The 16,541-nt window shown below is 52.1% G+C and overlaps 4 protein-coding genes across 4 annotated transcripts; 1 reads left to right on the top strand and 3 right to left on the bottom strand.

The window, feature by feature from the left end:
- Positions 1 to 805: 805 nt before the first annotated feature.
- On the bottom strand, positions 806 to 2,000 carry BO97DRAFT_357338 (glycosyltransferase family 32 protein; the record flags this gene model as incomplete). Its single annotated transcript, XM_025692201.1, has 3 exons — positions 806 to 1,450; positions 1,506 to 1,661; positions 1,722 to 2,000. The coding sequence occupies 3 exons, from the start codon at positions 1,998 to 2,000 to the stop codon at positions 806 to 808; spliced, it is 1,080 nt and encodes a 359-aa protein (XP_025546242.1).
- Positions 2,001 to 7,203: 5,203 nt separating this feature from the next.
- On the bottom strand, positions 7,204 to 8,363 carry derA (putative ER-associated proteolytic system protein Der1). Its single transcript, XM_025690963.1, has 2 exons — positions 7,905 to 8,363; positions 7,204 to 7,826 (listed from the first exon to the last, which is right to left on the bottom strand). Exons 1-2 carry the CDS (start codon positions 8,091 to 8,093, stop codon positions 7,317 to 7,319), a joined length of 699 nt encoding a protein of 232 aa, XP_025546241.1. The 5' UTR covers positions 8,094 to 8,363; the 3' UTR covers positions 7,204 to 7,316.
- A 158-nt stretch (positions 8,364 to 8,521) lies between these two features.
- On the top strand, positions 8,522 to 9,620 carry BO97DRAFT_268449 (putative centromere protein Cse4). Its single transcript, XM_025690964.1, has 2 exons — positions 8,522 to 9,085; positions 9,143 to 9,620. Exons 1-2 carry the CDS (start codon positions 8,887 to 8,889, stop codon positions 9,487 to 9,489), a joined length of 546 nt encoding a protein of 181 aa, XP_025546240.1. The 5' UTR covers positions 8,522 to 8,886; the 3' UTR covers positions 9,490 to 9,620.
- Positions 9,621 to 11,123: 1,503 nt separating this feature from the next.
- On the bottom strand, positions 11,124 to 15,853 carry BO97DRAFT_438721 (uncharacterized protein; the record flags this gene model as incomplete). The annotated part of the gene is made up of 8 exons (XM_025697925.1): positions 11,124 to 11,977; positions 12,042 to 12,694; positions 12,746 to 12,861; positions 12,912 to 12,929; positions 12,983 to 13,093; positions 13,154 to 14,182; positions 14,349 to 14,382; positions 14,694 to 15,853. The coding sequence occupies 8 exons, from the start codon at positions 15,851 to 15,853 to the stop codon at positions 11,124 to 11,126; spliced, it is 3,975 nt and encodes a 1,324-aa protein (XP_025546239.1).
- Between the last annotated feature and the right edge of the window lie 688 nt (positions 15,854 to 16,541).

The following is a 16,541-nucleotide window of genomic DNA, read 5'->3' as shown; positions in this document are numbered from 1 at the left end:
CCCCAGAGCCCGCCAAGTTGCCAACCAGGCCCTGAAGATCGCTTCAGCCCAATATCCTTCGAGGCTGTGTGTCATCCTATTCTTTCGACGATTGAATTCTCGTCCTGATTGGAGTCGAACCTGGGGGAAGTGAGATCCCGTGAAACGCCCGACCATAAATAGCCTCGAGTTGGTAGTGCTTGTTCGGCCCTCCGCCACACTCATTGGATCCTCCTCATGGCTGAGCGTTTCACCCGCCCGTGACTGGTCGCAAAGCTCGTATACAACAACTGATTGGCTTAGGTCTACGACGATGACTCTGCTGATCTTCATATCAAGGCGGACAGACAACCCACCACATCAATTTCATTCGACAATTCCAGCAGCACCAGGCATTTGTGACTGGAAATCCGACGACATTCGTCTACCCAAAATCAATCGCAAGTCTATGTGTAGGTAGGTAGGGTAGAAAGAGGGGGGAAAAGAAAGAGTAAAAGGTGTAAGGTGTAAACAGACAGTGAAGAAGCGAAGGCAAAAAGTGTAAGACATCCAAGAAAGAAAAGCCAGATACCACGCCCGAGCGCTGCCTCGCGGGTCGCCCGCGCATAGATCAAAGTATCTTACCAAAACATGTACAAGGAACCCCGTGCTTGAGAAGCATCTCGGTCAAACCCCATGACCCCCAAACTCCGTACATGCACTTCAGAAATTGGACAAACCTCCCAAGTACGCGGGAGACATTAAAATTGGTAGCGGGAAAAGTAGGGAGTCATCATGCCTCAACGCGGAAAAGGACTGAAATGGTACGGGTCGTAAATTGAACAGCTTAGTCCCGGCGACTATAGAGTTCATAGGAAGTTTCCGTGACACCGTTTGCTTCTTCATCTTCCTTGAAGCTGACACGGCGAAGAAGGGTAGGCATCATGCGGCGCGACATCCTCGTCGGGGAAGGTAACCGAGATCCAGTCACGAACGATGGGATCTTTGCATAGCGGTAGCGGTATTTTGAACCAAGTACCATAACCCGAACATACAGCCACCAGAGAGAGAATCCGACCACGGTCGCCAGAAGGAACCCGCAGACAGTGAGGAAGATCCAGTGCTGACCCATCCAGAAGATCAGGCGGGCATCCTTGCCGTGCCAGCTGTTACCCACGTGGTGAGTGAAGAAACTCCACGAGTGCTTGTTGTATTCATCCTGCATCAGAATGCGCACACGTGCCGATTCGCTCGGGAAGGTTTGCATGTATTCTTTCCAGATCACCGAGAGGAAGAGCGGACCGGTGGAGTACATGACAGTGATATAAGGCAGAAGCCAATGGCGGTCATACGACTGCAAAAGCTCAATCACGCGCAGGAAGAAGGGGTGCTGAGGGACGGATCCCATAGCATCGTTGGAGATACCGGTAGGTACAGTGCGGCGCACCCAAGCAGGGTATGCGAGGAGAGGATCTAGGCGACGGTTGCATCCCTGAGTAGCAGTCAGTAACATGGTCCTCGGCACCAAGTCAAGCATGTATACGCACATCGTCAAGATCGATGTAAGTGCCACCATAGTGAGCCAGAACAAAGTATCTAATCGAATCTGCTCGCTGGATTGGGTACTTGTAGCCATCGAACGTCTCGAGGAACCAGGGATACTCGTTGGCGATAAAATCGCGCGACTTCTCGTTCGTCCAAAGCTGATTAGAGCAATAAGTCAGTCTCGAGTTCAAATGCTGAACAGGTAGCAGAACACATACGATATACTCGTAGTCAGGGTGCAAGTCAATACAACTCTGCTGGGCCTCCTTCCACACCTCAGGAATGGTCTCGTTCTTATAAGTTTGGTGGATGATTTTGGGAATGATTTGTGGCCGTTGTTCAATCAGGCTGGAATTCGGCGAGGGAAGCTCGGCGCGATGGATGGCGTCGGCGGAAGCATCTTCCACGAGCAGCGACAGGAGCGTAAAGACGCTGCGCACCAGGAAGGTGACTATGAGAAGGTTGACGAGGAGGAAGATCAAGACACCGCGTCGCATGATGAAAGACGGAGCAGAGAGTCCGAAGGACGCCTGCTCAACAAAGAATTGGAATAATTGTCGAAAGCGAGAACCGATGCAAGAATGGCGGGACCAATTGGTGCAAGTCTAGATGTCGTAGCTTCGTGTTGAACCTGGCGGGAAGGAGCGAAAGGGCGCGCGAGAACAATAAACCCGGATTATAACACAACTATATTCCCCCACAGCAAGGCACGGCGGCGGAGGAGAAAAGGCGCAGTGCAGTCAAGAGACAAGAACTTTATTCTCCTCGAGAACCAGGCAGCATAGACGTCGAAAGCCAGGTCGAGCAATCGCAATGGATATTGTTGAGTCGAAAAGAGGCCGAATTAAGATATGACGGCCGTAGAACTTCTGGTAACTGTTTCCCCCCTTTTCCTCTTTGAGTTACCCTGAATGGAGACGGACCAGCTTGATGGCCAAAGGATGAAACAACCTGGAAAGCTCGCACAGGTAACTAATCAAGGAAAGGACTGGCGTATGAAGAAAGGGTAGAGAAAATGTGAGCACGGGGAGGGATAGAGAGGATTTAGGATGGAGTAGTAGTAGTATTATTAGGTAGGTCCCGTAGTGAACCAAGCCCCAGTGAGGACGCTGGGATTGGGGGAGCGTGGGGTGGGATTTATTTAGGAAAAATGGACGAAAAGAGGAGGCAAGAAAAGGATCCTAAGGAATTAATGGAATAGGAATTGGGGAGAAGGGGATTTAGACGAGGTGGACAAATAATGGGAAAGGAGTGCGTAATTTACTGGTCCCTCGAATTGGGACAAAAAGAAGACAAATTGAACAATTTGATAGGCAGACAAGAGGGGAGCCAAAGGAACGAACGATGCCTTAGCAACAAAGCAGCCGGCATCAACTAGTAGCAATTAAGGTAGAGAGCGAGGGAGTGGCGGGCAAAGACAAAATTCACACTAGATAAAGAGGGAAGGAAGATGAGAGGACGGAGATCGGAGAGGGAGCTGGAGCGCGCGAAGCGTCAACAACGGCCCATGGTTACTGGGGGGGAAGAGAGAGGGGAGAGGAGGGAGGAGAGAAGGCCAGGGGTGGGAAAACAGCGTTGGGTTAGACTAAAGCAGACAACAGCGGAGTCCACCAGCACAGTGGGGTGAGGAGAAAACATACAAAAGTGGATTCTTCCACCGCCTGTTGTTTGGGGAAAGGTTTAGGTTGATGCCAATGCTAAGCCTCCGTCACTAAGTCATTTTCAGTCATTTTCTCCCCTGGACCGGGTTAGACTTGAGAGGCGACCTTAGACTAGGAACCGTACTCGTTTAGTGGGAAGTTTGTCTGGTCGAGTGGCTCCTCGGGGCAATGCTGAACGCCGTGTTGCGGTAACTACTGTGGTGTTGTACTGCTGTGCTGCGGTGTGCACTCCCTACGAGCATTTGGTGGCTGTCTCCGAATGACATCTCCTGGAAACATTACGAAGTAGAAGTGGTCAACTCCATCCTTGAGGCGGACCTTTCGCCTTGCCACTTGGCTGGTGGCTATGCAGGAAACTCGATCGTCTTATCTCCCACTTTCCTCAACAGCTCGTTAAAAACGTTAGAGGGAGCGCTAATCATTTCCAATGGTGCCAGAAACCCACTTTCTTATTGGTGCCGCGGAGATGGGCCCCAGGAGCACAGCCATCATCACGGCTCGGTCAAATGATATCCCGTCCTGGCACCGCGCCCCCCGGGAGACTTCGAAGGAATAATAGTCTTGGTTGTGGCTCCTCCCACCCCCCATCTCCACGCTGAACCCATTGAGGGATGATGATTACGCGGACCTCGAAAGCTTCCAAAGACTCACATCGAAAAAAAAGATTTGGAAATTGCCTATGATATTGAAGCGAAGACATGTGTTTCTGGGACGTTGACATCAGGTGTCTGGTGATTTCTCGTAAATTCATGGTTAGCGGGAGACTGTCACATCCCCTGCTCGGGCGTGGATGGTTGAATTGTTGGGGACGAAAAAGTCCAATGATATGATGTCTATAACCTTGTACCTGCAGCCGGACAGTTCGAAAGAGCAATAAGTTAGTTGAGTAGAACCCTAATCCACGCGAAATGGCTTGCCCTCTATTCACCATTGACAGTAGCTAGTTAGTCTACTTAGTTTTGACGGATCTATCTCATTTTCTCCGTAAATTCTGCTCATTCTCACCAAAGTCGTGTATTTGCCACTGACTAAGATCTCAAGCCTGTCTCGAGTTCTTAACACCTTTACAATTCCTTGCTTGGCAGATTCAGTAAAAAGCTGCGTGTGTCAGGCCAGCATGCAGGGATGCTGATGATCCCAATTCTCATTGCCCCGGAGCATGCTTCCAAGATTCTAAGTTTGGAACAGAGGTAAAACACAGGTGCATAAGAAGCAGGAGAACCATGTTTGCCCTCTTCAATGCGATTGGCCAGCTTCTGATATCCGTCCATGCAGGCCCAGAGCCTGGTATTCGACACATACTGATCTACTACGTATCTAGATACACTTGAACCTCTGTCGGTGTGCCACAAGTACTTCACTGATAATGAGACACTTGGCACGGAAGGGCTATTCTCTAATCGTGAAGTGAATCTGCAACTCCCATATCACTACATCATTGTTGGACCACTATTTCTTGTGGCATATTGTAGTGCCGCGGAATTCCTCGCCAATGACGATGCATAACTTTGACCTCAAGAAGGAATCACGACAGGAATCGCGACAGAAGCGGGGTACTGATAGGTGAACAACAAGAGGTTGCATCTAGGCAGAAAGAAAAAGCCACCGGCAAATTTCATCATCGAAGCCTTTACAGCGGAAGGGAGGTCAACGGTGGCTTGCCACAAAAGTGCTGGTGCTCCTCCATGAGTTCCGGGTCCCCCAGCCACGATATGTGCCATGATTGTTGTCGTCACGGCTGGGAATAAGATTTGGTGTGCGATGAGTTGCCATGGAAGGCGTAGGACCCTTTGGTCACAAGCCTCAGCGTCCCAAGATTGACCAGCAGGCTCCAGTTCGCACCGCACGGGTATGCCTTTACGAGTACGACCGATGCCTGAATCGCCGTCCCGGTAATTCGGGGAAGTTTCCCGCCGTCTCGCCGACCGACACGCTGGGTTTCTGGAATGGGTGGACTCACACTAGTGAACTTCCTCGGGCTCCACAAACACATGCGATTTGACAGACTGGAATAGTTATCATATTGACTGATTAGTCTTGTCGAACTAGACACGCTTCTACGGCAACAAAATGGACGGCCAGATCGAACCCATGCCATTGTAAACAAGCCATGGCGGTATCTGTGTTTTAACCTCGCATCCAATCTCGCATGCATAGCTTGATTGACCCCCCAAAATTCCCCTGCTTCTTTGCCACTGGAGGGGTTATATTCAATCGAGGAAGGAAAAAGTTCTCCCCCAGATTTGACCCAACCTCGGCTCCTCCTCGCCCCTCGACAAAACAATTGTGGAAGATGGAAGAGCGAACTTGGAAGCCAGACCGGAGGACTAGAAGAGATTCGAGGCCCGCTCTTCCTTCAATGGTCCACGGCGACCCACGGCTTGTCAAGGTTCCATGCTCTGTGCCAGATCCTCGCTCACCACTGGCTGGCTGCACTGTCAGACGCGTGGTCAGCTAGATGGTGCCGTGGTGGATGCTGAGCTATTACCGGGAGGCTGTTTCAGCTTTTTTTTACTGAGTGTCTTCCACTTCCAAGGACATCTTCTCCGGTCGGTCATTGCCTGTATCTGCCCCGACCAGTTCTGCCCACGTCCTCGTATCCAGCCAAGGTACGAATATTGACTTGGGACTGGGGAGTCTTGGACATGATCCAGGCCTGGTCCGAAGCCTGAAACCTGTGGCTCATATGCATCAGAAATGAAACACCTCCTTCCTTGTCTTTGTGTTCACTGCAGTGTGCTGCACACGCATACAACTACCAGAAAATCCCCCTTCACAGAGGGCCCCCCTTGCACCTTCGCACCTCGTTCCAAATGACGATCAGTACCTTGCACCCGGTAGCTCAATTCCCCAACAAGCCTCCTGATCTCGATAACTTTCTCTTGATTTGGGATGAGCTTTACATATCATGTAGTACTCACGTATACCAAGTGCCAGTTGACTTGACAATGACTGGTCGAGCTGGCGCCGCTAATCGGCCTAGAAGATACCGTGGCTAGCAAGTGATGGTCAGTAGAGTGCATACCTTCCCTCTTACCAGAATGGTAGCATGATGCATAACCTCACAATGGCCGTGTCTAATCCCGGTCGTCGACGTGGGAAACACAGGTCCCCCCCCGCTGTGATTTCGTTGTTATAGTGACGGGTGAACCAATATGAGCTGGCGATCAACACCAGCCGCTGATGATCGTTACGTGAGCCAAGCAAGGCTAATATCTATTCTGGATCCCGGGCAACCTCGAAAAAGAACATTGCGGTGAATTGTTGAGAGTGTTGCGATAAAGGGATCCAAGCGCGCGTTCACAGTCAACTGACTCAGGACTGACTGACTGACTACCTTGCCATATCGGTGGTCGAACCTTTTCGCTCGGGCTCCTGGTCATGCGGAGAGTTTACTCCAGCATTTGATCTACAGTACACGTGGGCAGGCCGTTCTCTTTCCATGACATGCAGCAAGTAGGCATCTGCTGCTGAGCCCCTCCTCAGTGGAACCCCGTTCCAGCATGGTTAAGAAGGCTCCTGTTGGCGCATGATTGCGAAGATCTCCCCCCGTCTTCGCATTAATTTAACAGAACTATTGCATCTCTTCCTCTCGTATAAAGCACGACATGATCAATGTTCGCCTTACAGCAAGGGGTATATCCAATGTATCTCGCTAAAGATCTCAAATCTCAACCATGAAAAGAAACAAAGTCCACCAGACAAATTCTCCTGAGCACTGCAGTACCTACTACTCCTTCCAAGCCTCCCCACAAATAGTCCCAACCTTCTTCTCGACTTGTTGGCGAATGGATCCGATCTATGCATCCGCGTGCGCTGTTCCGATGATGCGACAGGCTGCACCGCCTATCCAGCTAACTGACAGGGGAACCGATGGTGGCGCAACAAACAGCCCTTGCACCCCATCACGTTACCAAGTCAAATGACCTACAATTCACTGGGCGAAATAACAATCAGAGATGCTGCCATAGTCCCAAGCGTCGCTTTTTATTCTGCCCCGTTCAGACTCCATACGTCTCCGCGCACCGCAATCCTTTAAAATCGAGAAACCCTGGTCGGGAAGAGGCTCGTGCGCGCCGTTAGGAACAGGCAGCCCTGGAACACAGCCTTGCGAGCCTTATACACTGACGAGACTCAGGATCGGACCATCGCTCAGCGAATCTCGGCGGGATTTCCTTCCCCAGCGGCAGGCTCGAAAAGACGGACCCACCAAGAGGGAGGATCAAGAGGCCGATGACCGCCGTGCAGGGACGGGTAGACATCATTAAAGAAGTACCAGACATGTCCCACCACGACACCGCAGATCTCATCCTTGGGCACGATGCCGTGGACGACCAGGCTGAAGGCCATCAGCACCCAGGGCAGATACGGCGCCGAGAACACCAGCATCCCGAGAAAGCTTAGGCGAGTGTCGGGGTTACGACGGCTCCAGATGTAGACCAAGCTGGATGAGAGCGCAGTGCCCAGGAACGGCAGCGAGAGGAAGGGCGAAAGCAAAAGCAGGGAGGCCATGGCGTAGAACAGCAGCCACGAGAAATGAGCCGGGGATCGACCCGAAGACTCTTCGAGAAGGCGCGAGTATCGCTGCAGGAAGAAGACATGGAACAGCAAGTCGAGATTTAATGGCCCGAAGTAGAGGAAGGTGGTCAACAGGCGCCAGTACTGTTCCGCCACGGTCAGCTTTGGTGATCGTCATTGAAGGCGGCGCGCTCAGCATTCACAGGACAGTGCGCAACGTACCTGAGATTTCACATATACAGCGCGAAAGCTGTAAAATAGCTGGAACGGCGTGAGGACATGGCACTGGACCAAGACCGATGTGGCTACCGTGGCAGCTGTCCACCACCGCGTCACGGGAGGCATCTCATAGAACCATTGTTCAAGCGGGAACTGGCCAGCCTGCCCACCGTTACCCCAGATGGCGGCCATTGTGTTGGAATTATTAGGTAGCAGATGCTCAAAGAATTGGCAGGTCTTTCTGTCTCAAGTGGAAGCGACCGAGGTGCAGATAGTCAAGGAATGGAACTGGAACCAGCGGTGGGGAGGGTGAAATGGGTGAGCTGGAGTTATGGAATAGTCTGGTAGCAAGTGACGACGACTGACTGACTGACTGATAAGAAGATTACTCCAGGTTTACTTTTCGGTGCTGATAATCACTAAGCTTCCAGCTGGCCTTTTTGCCTGAGGCCACCCCGTGCCAGTCACTTGTCACCATGTGTCACGTGATCCCACTGCACACGCGCGCTTGAAGCCACTGAAACGAGACGCGCTCCCCACGCGTCACGGAAATGCAGATGGTTGGGATCTCCACTGCCCACCATCTGCATCCGATTAGATGCACTACCACTTCCCTGTGCAAACCCCTCAGAAATCCAGCCAAATCCTGCACCAAAGCCCTCCTATTGCAAAACAGGCGGCAAGGTTACCAACCAAGGCTGTTCACACGGTTCGCGACAGACCAGAGCAAAAATTAAAACAAACAGAGCAACAACATTCTTGGCTCGACAATTGTCTTCCCTTCCGCTTCTCTAGAGCTTTGCGCCTGAAGGAGAGGACTCGATCCCAAGCTCACGGCAACGGTCAAAGCCAAGTGTTCAGCCCTCTGCAAGCTACAGCAAGAGGACCTCGCACAGATCGCCCTGATTAATTGATCTGGTCGATTCCCCCGCCTCGACCAATCTATTGATCGCTCCCATAACACCCGACGAACACAAATCCCAGCATGCCTCCCAAAACAGGGCGCGGCCGCAAGTCGATTGCTGGGCCACGGAAACCAACGGCCGCTGTTGATTCCGAACCCGCTGCAGGTCCTTCGACTGCCCCAACGGAGATCACCTCGCCAGCGGCGCGCGGGCGCAAACCCGGTGGTGTCGCCAAAGGCAAGCGACCAGCAAAAGCGCCCAGGAAATCCGATGTTGAACGTATGTGTACTCTTTCAACCCCGTCACCACAAGTAAGCTTCTGACAGAAGCCCACAGCGGGCGATCCCCACCCCACTGGTCGGCGTCGCCGTTACAAGCCGGGAACCGTTGCCCTCAAGGAGATCCGCCAATATCAACGCTCATTCGACCTACTCATCAAGAAGCTCCCGTTCGCGCGACTAGTCCGTGAGGTCGCCCTGGACCTCCTTCCCGCAGATGTGGGCTCCGAGCTGCGCTGGCAATCGCATGCGATCCTAGCCCTCCAGGAGGCCGCCGAGGCATTCCTGGTCCATCTTTTCGAGGACACTAACCTCTGTGCCATCCATGCCAAGCGCGTGACAATCATGCAGAAGGATATTCAGCTTGCTCGGCGGATCCGCGGTGTCTGGGGCGGTCTGGGTTAGACTTTTTACTCCTCGTTCAGGACGCTTCGGATAAACATTGCCGATCTCGCGTTATTATTTTGTGTCTGTTTCTGTTCTGTCCGGTGTTGAATGAACCGGGGTTAGTCAGAGCTTATAACCTGATTTCGAGAAAATCAGGGACAACCAGAGCAGCGCAACAGTCCAATAAGGCCACCGGACCTTTTGGAGGAACATCAAGCGAACAATTAGAGATTTCCCCCTTTCACCCACCACTCCGTCAATCACTTCGATCAATCTACATATGAACTCCCTGCTACAAAGGTCCGCCGTCTCTCATCGACTTCCCAACTTCTCCTCTGTGATCCAACTCGTGTTTAAAGGAATCCGGTTATTCGACAACTCTCGCAGTCCGGATCAAGTTTCTTATTGTCTCGTCATTCCTTCCCTCCTTTCTGGGCCGGTGTATAGGGTTGCGTTGCAGGCGTACGGAGAAATCTCGAGATTACGGAGTCAATGTCATGTTCAATTTATCTTTTCATCTAACTCTCGAAATATCGATTGAGGGGCTTGGTCAGATAGCGACGGCGATATAGCGGTGTCGCTTGTCATGTTTCTGTTCGCTCCTGTCTGTGATTGGAGCTTGCTTTAGCCGGAGGGATGGCTGTCGGCTACCTCCCCAGTCAGGTCAGCTTTAGGTGGTACTCATTCAGCTAGTGAGTCGAAAGGGTAATGATGCACGCGCGTGGGCTACAGGATCTACTGTACTGCGCGCGCGTGTTTGGGGGGGAGGGGGGTAAGGGGGGGGGGAGAAGTGTATCATAGAAACCATCCCATAATGCTATCGTGCTTCTGTCCCGGTCCCCGGGCCAACTCTTTCCCTTCCCACATGGAGTGAAATCCCATGTTCTTGTTAATAGAGACAGCCTCATACCTTGTCAGACTGTCTCTCTTGTCTACCACCTGCCGGTCAATAGCAGGGACCAGATTCTTTCCTCCACGTCAAAAATGCAATTCGGACAGAAAATAGACATTGTACCTTCGGAGACAATACGTACGTCTCCTGGCTATCTTGGCAGCGCTTAAGGACCATATGGCTAGGGCTTGCCTGGAAGACTGGTGGGTGAGGCTGCTCGAGCCTAGGGACTGGATTGACTCGGCGAGACTTGCCTCCCAGCTATTGTTTCCATGAGGCCGCCATGCAGGTGACACTCGGGGTCTGGATCTACCTGAGGGCGTTGTTGATGATATTGGATGAGAGACAGCATTCTGGCTGGACTCGGGTCCCCAATAACGGTGTATGGTGCGCTAAAATAGGACCGGACCGGACCGTACAAGAAAGATTAAGGTATTATGATGTGGAATTTGTCCCTTCAACCCCGCACACACAGAGAGGACCCGAGTTAAACCAGATGGAAGCGCGAGCCTTGCGGATCCAAGGCTCCATGTTATCACAAACAAATACTACATAGGGCGCATACATGCCGGATATAGGCGGTAGTCGAAGTAGAAAACAAGGAAATAGCCACCCAGATAAAACCCCTCAGCCTAGACCAAGCCCAAATGACGAAAGAAGAGGGAAACAAAAAAAAAAGAGAAAGAAAATACGCTCTATCAGGACAATGACAATACAGCCGGACATCATCACAGCACAGGGAAATAAAACGAAGTTCGGCTTAGACAGCTCGTTTCAAGGCCGGCGGTAGCGCGATCATCACCCGATGCCCTTCATCTCGCACCCCCTTGGCTTCTTCATTCTTGCCCTGCCGTTCCAGCGTCTCGGCGAGTATCTCGTCCGTGACGCTGAGCCAGAGGCGGTCGTTGGCCTTTCGGGCCATTGCGCGGGCGGCGCGTGCGCTCTTCTCGGCCTGCTCGCCGACGACGCCGCGGAAGTATTTCCAGCTCATGAAGGTGAGGGTCATGCAGGTGATCTGGCTGTTGCTGATGGCAGTGGCGGACTGGAGGGCCTGTTGAAGGTGTTGCTTGGTTTGGATGGTAGATTCCGTCTGCACGGTAGCACAGACGAGGTAGTAGGCAGCTTGGATGTATCTGCTGGGGCTAGAGGTACAGAATGGTTCGACGGTTGAAAGAATGGCGGGAATTTGGTGATAGGCTGGGTGGGTCGGTTCGCTGACGATGAGAACGGTGTTCAACGCGGATAAGATCGCGAGATCGCGGCGCGGATCGTTGCGAGCAGCTTTGCTAGTGGTGGATGGGGTAGAGGAGAACAGGGAGAGAATCGGGGACTGGAAGGCCTGAAGGGCGGCGGCGAGGTCGCCCGTCGCTTGGGCGATGGCCCCGCTTGCATACTCCATCATGCATCTGATGGTATCAGGGAGATGGTCCCCGAGGCCCTTGGCTTCATGTCGCAGTTCGTGTAATGTTTTCGTGGCCAGGTCCCAGTCAGTGCGGCCGCAGGCGAGAAAGACTTTCTGGATTAGAAGGCTGCAGTAGAGAGTTCGGCGCCATTCGACACGCCTGTTGGCGTTGACCACAGACTCGGTGATGTCTTGTGGCGCTTTGAAGCTTCCTGCGGGCAATGGGGTCAGTGTAAGGTCAAGCAGAAGGGAAACCAAGATTGGCAACGGACTAACCCTTTACCATGCGTAACCCCTCATGAAGGAACTTCTCTGCTTTGCGTCCGTCGTACGAATTTTTGCAACTGAGAGTGATGGAGCTTAGGAAATAGCAAAGTGCATAAAGATCGTGTTGGGGTAACCAGTTGAAGCTCAACAGTAGTGTGCCGCTCTGTACCTGGAGGATATCTCCAGTGTCAATGGAAGAAGGACCAGCCGCCTTGCCACTCAGAGGGATGGAAAAGGACCCATCATCACGCCAATTTAAATCGTTCAATCGCTCATCCATCATGTCTTGCATGACTTTCAGCTTCTGGGACGATTGGTTGACGTCGTACTCTAGAAGACTACAGCATATGTCAACGATCTGCACCAGCGTCGTCAGCTGCGGAATATGGCGGAGCTCATCGTTTAGTTGATGGCTTCGCGCTGCCGCCACTGCGCGCTGCGCCTGCTCAATTGCGTCGGAGCCAGTGCCTTGCTGCAGATGTGCGAGCGCTTCGATAATCGCGGACATGGCTGAAACGGCCCTGTCGCCGTTGCGATGTGCCATGTTGGCTATTTTGTGGAGGTGTTGCAGTGCCGATACTGAATCTTGATGCGCGTGGGAAGAGAGCGCAAGGGATACGCGAAGGAAGCGAAAAGCATATTCCCAGGCCGAATGGCGATAACTAGTGTTGTTAGAACGCAGCTTTATCAAATTCACCAACATGACGACTTACGCTTCAACATCTTGTATCATTCCATCCACGGCTTTCATCGAGGCTTTCGGATTCGTCTTGTGTAGCATCCGAGCCAAAAGATGTTGCATACTATACTTCAGATCTAACATGCGATTCTAGTCTAGCGTAAGCTTGAATCGTCAGACTGTTGCTCAGAATCACCTACCCGCTCACACAAATCGATCTAGATTAGATGTCAGCAATAGCACACGCAAAGTATTTGCAGGGAATACATACGCCTTTACTCAAAGCCGTCTCGGCTTCAAGATCATTGTCTGTTTCCTCAAACAAGATCCGCGCATATCGCAAACGCACAAGAGCCTCGACCCGAGGTTGCAATCTCCAGTTCTATAAATCAAGTTAATGTCCAAAGAACAACGACAGAGGCCCAGCCAAGATATCTTATACCTTTAACACCGCCTCTAAGCAGCCCAGCCCTGTTGCGACCAATTTATAGTATTCTTCCATCTCCATCTCCCGCTTCAGCAAGGCCACCATGGTCCCATGACTGTGAGCCGCATCGAGATACTCATCTGCCATGGCCAACAATAACACCTGGTAATCCGGAGTTCTGGCCGACTTCTGTGTAGATGGTTTTGCCGACTGCTGCGGTGGTTGCCGAACAGCTTGCTGCTTCTTCGAGGACTGCCGCTGCAGTTTCTGTTGGACATCTGGGGACGGCGCCGGAATCAATACCTGGACGGGTTTCGGAGACGGAGCCGATGGGGTAGCCGACACCGACTTTGTCGCGGGCAATTTAGTAGCGACTGGTATAGCAGCGACGGGTGTAGCAGCGACAGGCGCAGCAGTAATGGGTACAGCAGCGACTGGTGGTTCTGGTACGGGTGGTGCTGAGATTATCTGTGGACTCGGCGTAACTTGGGCATTCTTGTTGTAGGAGGCCTGGTTCCCTTGGTCGGAACTGAGATCGGCATAGTACGATGGCTGAGACGGGGTCGACGTGGAAAGAATAGGGGAATGAGTGCTGCCCGCCGCAGTCACCGCCGGTGTCGCGCTGTACTGGGATGGACTGTGAGAAAACTGAGGAGGTGAGGTGGCCGGGAGATGCGGCGGTTGGAACAGCTCGGACGGATTCACATATTGCGGTTGCTGTTGTTGTTGAGGGGGCGGTTGGTGCTGTTGCTGCTGAGGCGCGTAGGGTTGTGTGTAAGTAGGATAGGTCGGAATCATGACCTGGGGATAGACCATCGTCTTTCCATATTGATATGGCGAAGCAGTCGTGTTAACATTGTTGTTGTAGAGGAGCTGCTGCGGGTGGACGGTCTGCTGGTGAGGGTGCGGCAGATTGGGGGGTTGTTGCATGTATTGCGGAGGATATTGGCCGTTATGGGGTGGTGGGTAGCTCATCGCCCCAGGACGCAGAAGATGCTCATCTATCCACTGCGCTCTGCTAATCCCGATTGAAAGTAGACTGTCCTAAGAAGACGAAGTTGTTTTCTTTTGCACTGGTTCTTTGGTCTCGATCTTCTTGAATCGCGCGCGGCCATTTCCGTTTCCGCGTCGGGTCGGAGAAACCTCACAAGGCGGTCCGAGCAAGTCAGGTGAGGGAGGATCAGGTGAGAGAGACTCGACTTGAACTGACCCTTGGAATGTACTTGAGTCGTGGGTACAACTCTCTGAAAGAAACAAAGAGCTCATACTCATGAGCTTTGCAAGCTCCGGTCCAGCGGGACTAGTGCTAAGTCATATTCAAATGTTTACATGGAACATACAACAATGGGCAAATCTGCATGGAGCCCAAGCATACTATATATCGCTCCTGGTCCTCAACTTACCCGAAAAGTCCAAAAAAAAAAAAAAGAAAAAACAGTATAACACCATACAGGGCGGCCATATACCTATTCAAACATACCCCGAATCACGCCCAGCACCAATTAATTCTAGGACGCCCATCTGGTTTTAGATCATGTTGATCGAGGAGTATAACTGGTTGAGCGACTGATCTTGCATGGCAGGCTCCAGTATATTCATCTCCAGGGATGGGGCTTCTTCAAGAGGAGGATGTTCTCGTATGGTCCAGGGACACATCTCACTGCAATTGGTAGCATCAAATAGGTGCTCCGCAGGATGAATCCGTTGAGAAGCCCACGCCTGGTCGGGAATCGGGCTCGTGCCCCCAAGGCACCTCTCGGTCCAGAAATGGTATGTGGCTTTGTCCGTTACTTCATCAACTCGATAAGGTTGCTTGCGAGGGCACCTCAAAGAGGCATTGCATGTGTTGCAGATTGAAATCCGCTTGCACGAGGCACAGTGGCTGTCGTAGAGACGACAGATCGTGGTTTGGCAGACACTGGATAACCACAAGTCGACTGATCGGTGAGCGCATCCAAAGCGAGGTGTTATATGCTCTTCCCTGCCAAGCTGTCCAATCCCTGTCGTCATGCGATACTCTGTATGTATCCTCAACAGGTCGTCCTGGTCTAGCTCCGGGTATATCGCGATTTCGAGCTGCGTCGATCCATAGTCCTCTTTGCAAGAGTGCCAACAGAAGCGCTGTTGCTGGATACCGCTTTCAAACTGCAGGGTGAGGGCGTTCAATGATTTCTGTCGGGTTTTCAAAAGCTGCACGAGATCCGTCTTGTCTTGGAAGGTGAGCTTCTTGCATGGACATAGATCCACTATGCCTGCAGAATCGCCCAAGTTACATGCTCGGTCGTCGGACTTCCTTCTCAGCTCGCGGGGAGGGAACGAGCTCCGTAGATGCAGTTTTAAACATTTCGAGCAGGCGCGCCACCGGCTGTCTTCGAGCAGGTTGACCAATTGCCACCGCGGGGTGACGAAGTTGTGCCCGTTTCGGTAGTGGTGAAAAAGTGGCGCGAAATCTCGACTGAAGTGGAGAGCTTTAGCTCCCAGGATCGCCCCAGATATCGCATAGAGTCGCTTGCATGTCAGCGCTAGACACGCCTCGGGTAATACCGAGAGATGGGAAATGATCGCCAATAGTAGTTCTGTTGGAAGTTCGAGAAGGAAACATCGCCCGCTAGAATCTGAATCCCTGCCCTTCCCTTCGGTTTGGCTCCGCGTCCACCGATTCATTTTGGCGATGATCTTCACTTTTTCGGCAGCACGACGTAAGCTATATGCCATATCGATCGGTACCCTTGGCCCTATATCCTGGATTGCCGCGGCCAGGAATGAGTTCTTGAATGGCTCCCAGCTAAGGCGCTTATTTCTTCTGGGTTGGTTTTCTGTGGAGACCCTACAAAAGCTCATCGATGAAATGAGAGCCAGGCTGATTTCTGCTGGCTCACGGGCATCATGGTGTACTAAAGGTATGAAATATAGTATTGAACGAACCGCATGACCGAAAAAAACCAAAATCAGAGGAAGACACACAAAAGGAGGGCCTCTTGACCTTGAAGTAGTCCACACGCAAGGCTATGGATTCGCACGCAAACGGAGCACGCGCCAAAGTCACAGTGGGAAGAGCAATCAAGCTTACAAGCGACAAGATCCTGTGTTGGTGCAGAGTAACTGGCAGGGCACCTTCACCCAAGGCCGCATCGAACCAGAGACGAGTCCCGGATCCAACTCATGGTCAATTTCTGAGTGGAAAGCCACTCAACTGCAACCAGGCGCAGAGAGTCTATGATGCTATTTCACCGAACTCTATACTAGACTTCCGCATCCGGGGCTGGCTTACCGCATCGAGAAGCTTAAAAGTGCCGAGACGCCAGCACACCCACCTGCAAGAATGCTGCTGTGCCTTTGAAGTGGAAGAGATTGATCCAATGTAGTACAGCCCACAGTGAGCTCGAATGGTGGGGGTGACAAG

The sequence above is a fragment of the Aspergillus homomorphus genome (assembly GCF_003184865.1).
Source record: "Aspergillus homomorphus CBS 101889 unplaced genomic scaffold BO97scaffold_75, whole genome shotgun sequence".
NCBI lineage: Eukaryota > Fungi > Ascomycota > Eurotiomycetes > Eurotiales > Aspergillaceae > Aspergillus > Aspergillus homomorphus.
The sequence above is the reverse complement of the archived record's forward strand: the minus strand, read 5'-3'. Positions and strand labels throughout refer to the sequence as shown.